The following is a 6,021-nucleotide window of genomic DNA, read 5'->3' on the forward strand; positions in this document are numbered from 1 at the left end:
ATATTTTGCGTCATAATACATGTAAAAGAAACTATTATGGGAGAAACGACAGATTTACATATATATTGCGATTTAAAAACCAGACGACTTAAAAACTAGTTGCATACCTGGTGGAAGGCTGTCTGGCATACGTCGGCCTGACAGTCGTTGTCGTCGATGTTTTCGTGGATAGTACCCAGTTGGGCCTCGAGATAAAATTCGGTCTATGATCTAGTTGACTGCTTATTGGTCGATAAGTGGTCGTTTTAATTGAAAAATACGGCTTTGAGAAATCCGTCGACGATGGTTTTGACTGTGCTGGCTTGGTTGCCCAGTGCGGCCGTTCAGTGTGCACGAAATTCAAGCCCGGATGCGTCTCTTTCCCCGGTTCCTGGCGGAAAATCGATATTCCATTAAACTCGCTGCTTATATCTTTGCCAGCTACGATATAAATATTTCCAACTGCATCCAGTCTCAAAGGAATATTTTTATTAAATTTTCATCACATAAATATTAATCCCAATATTGTTAATTTGTTAATAAATGCAACGTACAGATTTTTACAGAAACTAGATAAGACAGTTTTTGTTTTTTCTTTTTTTTTTACCTCTATCTTAATATAATTTTATTATAATTGTCAAAATATGGACAAAGTATCTTTTATAATTTAAATAAATTCTCAAAATAGGTGCCTGACTGATCCAAGGAAAGTGAACTCTCGACGACAAGAGAAGAATGTTATACAAGAAATCCTTTTAAAGTTATCTCGCTGAATCACGAGTTATAATCATAGAGTCATCACGAGTTATAATAATAAATTTCCTTCCTTACGCTTTCAATGACGGAATTGACATTCGGTCGATTTATCGTTTCCTGCACGCTGAGATCAACATCTTCAGTCTTCCCATCGTCCGGTCTCGACTCAAAGGGCCTTTGATTGCCCGGTTTACCCGGTTTGCCCTGTTTGTTGGGCTTGCTCAGGCCACTTGAATCAACGACTTCATCATCGGCGTGTTCCTTCCCCGGTAAGCGCACTATTAAAGTGTTGTGTGTCTCCAGCTTGTCCTTGAAACCCGGCTGGCTCAGAACGGACGATGGATTGTCACTCGGCGTTCCGTCATCCGGTCTCGTCTTGTGATGATGAGAATGACCCGGATGATGACCTGGTCTCTTCGTTTCTTGCGGTCTTCCTTCCGCCCACGTGTCCGTAGACGTGGAGGACACTGCGGGGGTCTGCAGTACGTCGACTTCGTGCTCGGATGTTGGTTTGGCGTGCGGCCTTTTCTGCAAAGGCCTTCCGACACCGTGCGAATATGGTTTCATCGGTCTGGTCGAGCCTCCGGAGCCGTGAGATCCCGGGAAGTGATGGAGATTCGGTTTCGCGGTGGTTGACGCTGTCGAGGAGAATCCTAAGAGGGAAGTCGACGTCAATCTGATGGTCTCGTTCCCGGTTGGCTCCGCCAGGAGTAAACCTGGCCTGAGCGTACTGGTCGTACCGTCGTGTTGCTGCTGGTGCTGCTGATAATGATTATGAGGATGGTAAAACGTGCCTATCGTGTTCACTGTCGTGTTGTGAACGCAACAACTGCCGAACATGAAGGTATCCACGCACACACCCACGTGCGTCCCTTCGGACTTGATGCACTCCCACACAAACATGCACGTGCCTTCCTTGCTCTCCGAACCGGGCACTTTACAGGGTTTCGGACTGATTTTGTAACCTGCGTAAAATGGAAAACAGATCGACTATTTCAGGCGTTCTCATCTTTCGACGATCGACGATCGGCGCTCGAGTCTTGAACTACCTTGGGCTACCTCGGTATTAAGAAACGCGAGCCGACAAAAGACGAAGATATCTCATTTATTTCCTACATACGTTCTCCGTTAAACATAACTGACTTTAATCTCCCGTCTCCATTACATTATACATTTCTCACGTCAGAGTCCAAAGTCAGACAGCGCTGTAACGTTAATGCGCGATGAAAGCACGCTAACGTCGATCATACTGTCTCGGTGAATTTAACAACTTATAATTTCGTGAGAGACCGGTGTTTCTATGCACGCCCTCCGAAAAATCGGGCGAAACCTGCCCCGAGTAACGAGATTACATGTATTAAACTTGACTTGGGCATATTAAAGGATGACGTTGCGTGACATCATGTCGCACGGTACAATACGATAGGTCATATCATGCTCGACAATTAGACTGTCTCACATGTTATACATGAGGTCTACCTCGCCGTCAAGTTCGGTGAAAGTGTACCACTTGTCGAAGCACGCGTGAGAGATGGTGTAAAAAAAAAATGAAACTTAATAACTGGAAGGAGTACGTAGACCTGGGCCGAGTCATTAACCGAGTCATGGTAAGACTCGGGTAACGTAAATTACGACCGCGACGATGCGATGTAGGAGCTTCACGCAGTCGCTTTCACCGCTAGAAACACGATCGTGTCAGACTGTAACTGCATTACGTTATAAAACATTGGAAGAGTCCACATTAGGAAAGAAGATTTTATTGCACGGGTTGCCTTTGAATGGACTCGAATCACTATTCGAGAATTGATCGTTAATGTTGTTCGACATTCGCTGGCCAGATGTGGATCTCGTTAGAAAAATTACAAATTGTGCAAGTCATAAGTTAATATCGTTATGTATATTACAGTTTATTGTCGATTATTCTACTTGCGAAATTGTCGCAAGTATAAAATGCGTCCGACTTGATTCGAGCCAAGTATTTCCTTCCAACACGAACGTCTAGACACCGCGTCTTTGTTGGCAAAGCTCATAGCTGGTTGCGCGGATCAATTATCTGAGAGCAGGGAAAAAAAAGAATAGAAAAGATAAAGAAGCTTCTCCCTTTGGTCGAGGATTCATCGAAACAAAAAGAAAGTAGCACCTTCTTTCGCTTTTCTTTTCTCACGCTCGCGCACGACCGACTGCACCTTGACCGAGTTCTCCTTCCAATTAAGCGTTATACATTTATGGAGAATCTTCGGGCGGGAGAAGGATGCCTCAAAGGGAGGACGGGTGCGAAATGAAGACAGGGAGATGTATAAGAAAAGAGGCGAGGAACGGCAGGTGCATTCGGCCTCTCGAAAGTACGTACGGAAGAGATGACGCGCGAGGGAGACGGGGACGACGGGGTGGATGTGTCCGCGGCAGCGGCACCGGCACCAAAAAAGACGTATTACAGGGGGAGTATAGTATATTCGCTGCAGATATCGAAACGGGCGCGGCGCGGTGCGTTTAAATCACCAAAAGGAATATTACTGACTGTGACCTCGATTCAGCGTACTGAGAGACCTGGCGATGCCCGACCACCAGAGAATCGTGGCCACGTAACCGATCCACCGCATCCTGACCCCTGAAAACAAAAACGAAATCGTTATTCGGTCTATCTATTGTCCGGTGGCTATTTATCATCATTGGCACGTGTCAATTTAGAGAGCAGCGCTTCTCCCCGAGGACGTGTAAATCTCGGGGAGTCACGCGAGCCGCGCCACGCCGGTGCTGCTGCTGCTGCTGTTAACAGCCGCGCTCTACTACGTCGATTGCAGCAGACAGGCGATATAAATTTTGTAATTCTATATATTAAGTGCTTGTCAGCAGCATGCGAGCATCTACGCTCACTCTTTCGTCGCGTCCATTGTCCATTGTCTACCACGTCTGCGCTCCTTTCTAGTTCACTTTCCCGTTGCATTGCACTCTTCTCATATTAACCCTATCTAATCTCACAACCGCGCGCTTTTTTCTCCCTCTCTCTCTCTCTCTCTCTCTCTCTCATTGTCAGTGAAACTACTAAAACTAAATAACTAAATCGGTACGGGCGTATCGCGAAGATCACGCAACCAAGTATCGTAATTTCTTACATATCCTCTAAATGGCTATATATAATTCATATAATATAACTACTTACGAGAGAGGAATTCATAGAATACTCGGGAATACTAACTGCGTGCTTGTATCAAATTTCAGCAATGTGTATTTGCTTTCGATGATAATATGCCTTTTTGCCAGGCGACGGAATGAAAAAAAGAAGATAAAAGTGACAGGATAAAATAGATTTTATATGCCAATACTAACAAGTATTTGATCCAAAATCAGTAAAGATTTGCTATTTTTTAATCTAATTTATATTTAAATTGACAAATTCAAAGCAGGAATAAAAGTGTTTTTCTATATTTAGTAAGTTCCACCTTAAAATTCCAGATTCAACATAGATCTGATATCTAAATGGAAGAATTTCAAATAGATTAGACAAGCTTTGAATTTATTTTCACCTGATATTTTTCAATTTTGATCGATGAAACAATATCATTTTTCCGCCTGTGTGCATCAAACGGTTTTGTAGTTATATATATATATATATATAAAGCTTTGGCTAAGTCGTTTAATTTAAATTTTATGATTTAATGCTACAATTGTATAGAGCCTGTGGATCGACAGATATATTGCCGGCACGTGCATCCTATAAACTATCGGGACGTTCCAAGGATCGTATACGAAGAATTCATGATTTCTAGTCGATCGTTTTGGAACGATCCGAGGTGGCATCTCGACGATGCGACAGGTGCATCTGACGCACACTAAAACACATTGACAGGAACAAAAAAGATACCCTGGACCGACTTGTCACCGAATTCTGGCCCAGCATTCCAGGTCATCGACGCAGCATCTCGCTCGCTTTCGAATGCTCGATCGAGGATACCATCGTCTTGGAGGAACTGTCTCGTCATCATCATTGAAATTATCTTCACCGATGCTACGCGTTTCGAATATTCCTCACATTTTTTAGAAATGTATTCAACGAATCCGTGTGTAAAAGACTTCTGAAAACTTAAGATACCTATTCCCGTATGTATAATTATTCCATATCATGTACTATCTTTGATGTTTCTGTATCTTTTTGGGGGGCTATTTTTCAAACGAATATATTCCTCTCCTTGTATAAAATCCGATTCTTTGTAACTTCCTTGAAATCGGAATATGACGAATAGGAGTTGCGTCTGGAATACGACTCTATCGGACGCATCGCATCTTGCATAACTTTTACGGGAATATAAAAATCCCGGATGTGCGTCTTGGGTAACTTTCTCGATATCTAGAGAAAATAGATACACAAGTTGGATACGTCCCGACAAATGGATATTTCTTTTCCTGCTACAGAATTTACATTTGTACTCAAAGTTTTTACATAATACAACCGGTCACAGAAAGATTGCAACACTCTTTTTTCGATGGATTTCGGAATGCAGCCTATTCACCGAGAGATTGGTTCTTATTTATGGATTCATGAGTATAAGAACCAATCGCTCGGTGCATACATAGATAAATTATAAAACGTAAAAATTTGTCTTTCTCATCCACAAATAGACTCAATAAATATTCAAGTACCTAACGAACTGAAGTATGTCAAATTGTTTGGTTATTAATAAATATTGTTACGCGCGGTATACTTTATTTACTTACTTGTGATTTTATGATAGTTTTCACAATTTTATAACATTGTTACATTATTTACAAATGATAATTACTTACGTTAAAATTTCAATCAGAAAGTCAAACGAATTGACGTTTATCTAACATAAAGTTATTAATTTTCTTTTTTTTTCAAGTAGTTATATTTAAATAGAAGAACTATGTACACGCATGTTAGAATTAATATCCGGCTTTTCTATGTAAACGGCTGTTGTAAAATCGGGTTGTGCAAAGTCTACTTCTACATGCTTGAGACAGTGTTTGCGCCGGAGGCCGCTCTGGGACAAGGTCAAGAAGCAGAATATAGAACTGTCGCTGGCCGCGACTTCTCTCACTACACCGGTAGCTGCGGTCGCTGCCACTTGAGGCAGAACATGTAGCAAGGACGGGCAAGAAGAAGCGCCGGATGACCCAGTGATCGCGGATTTCAAATCGTGTTTATCGATCTTCTCATGACCGTCTGCAAGTTGTGTAGAAGAGCTACTCTGTCGATAGCGGATTTATCCATTATAGCTGCAATAAGCATTCGCCTGAGAGCTCGCGTGTTAAACGGGCTTTAGATGG

At 42.4% G+C, this 6,021-nt stretch overlaps 1 protein-coding gene across 2 annotated transcripts in view; it reads right to left on the minus strand.

Annotated features, from left to right (window-relative positions):
* Positions 1-6,021, minus strand: part of LOC108768531 (serine proteinase stubble) — a 43,105-nt gene that overhangs the window by 2,145 nt on the left and 34,939 nt on the right. For both annotated transcript variants that reach the window (XM_018518984.1, XM_018518983.1), the window contains 3 exons: positions 3,254-3,343; positions 811-1,700; positions 108-370 (listed from right to left, as the gene is read on the minus strand). In XM_018518984.1, coding sequence (XP_018374486.1) covers positions 108-370; positions 811-1,700; positions 3,254-3,335 — 1,235 coding nt within the window. In that variant the 5' untranslated portion in view covers positions 3,336-3,343. The remainder of the gene's footprint in view (positions 1-107; positions 371-810; positions 1,701-3,253; positions 3,344-6,021) is intronic.

The sequence above is a fragment of the Trachymyrmex cornetzi genome, unplaced genomic scaffold (genome assembly GCF_001594075.2).
Source record: "Trachymyrmex cornetzi isolate Tcor2-1 unplaced genomic scaffold, Tcor1.1 scaffold803, whole genome shotgun sequence".
NCBI lineage: Eukaryota > Metazoa > Arthropoda > Insecta > Hymenoptera > Formicidae > Trachymyrmex > Trachymyrmex cornetzi.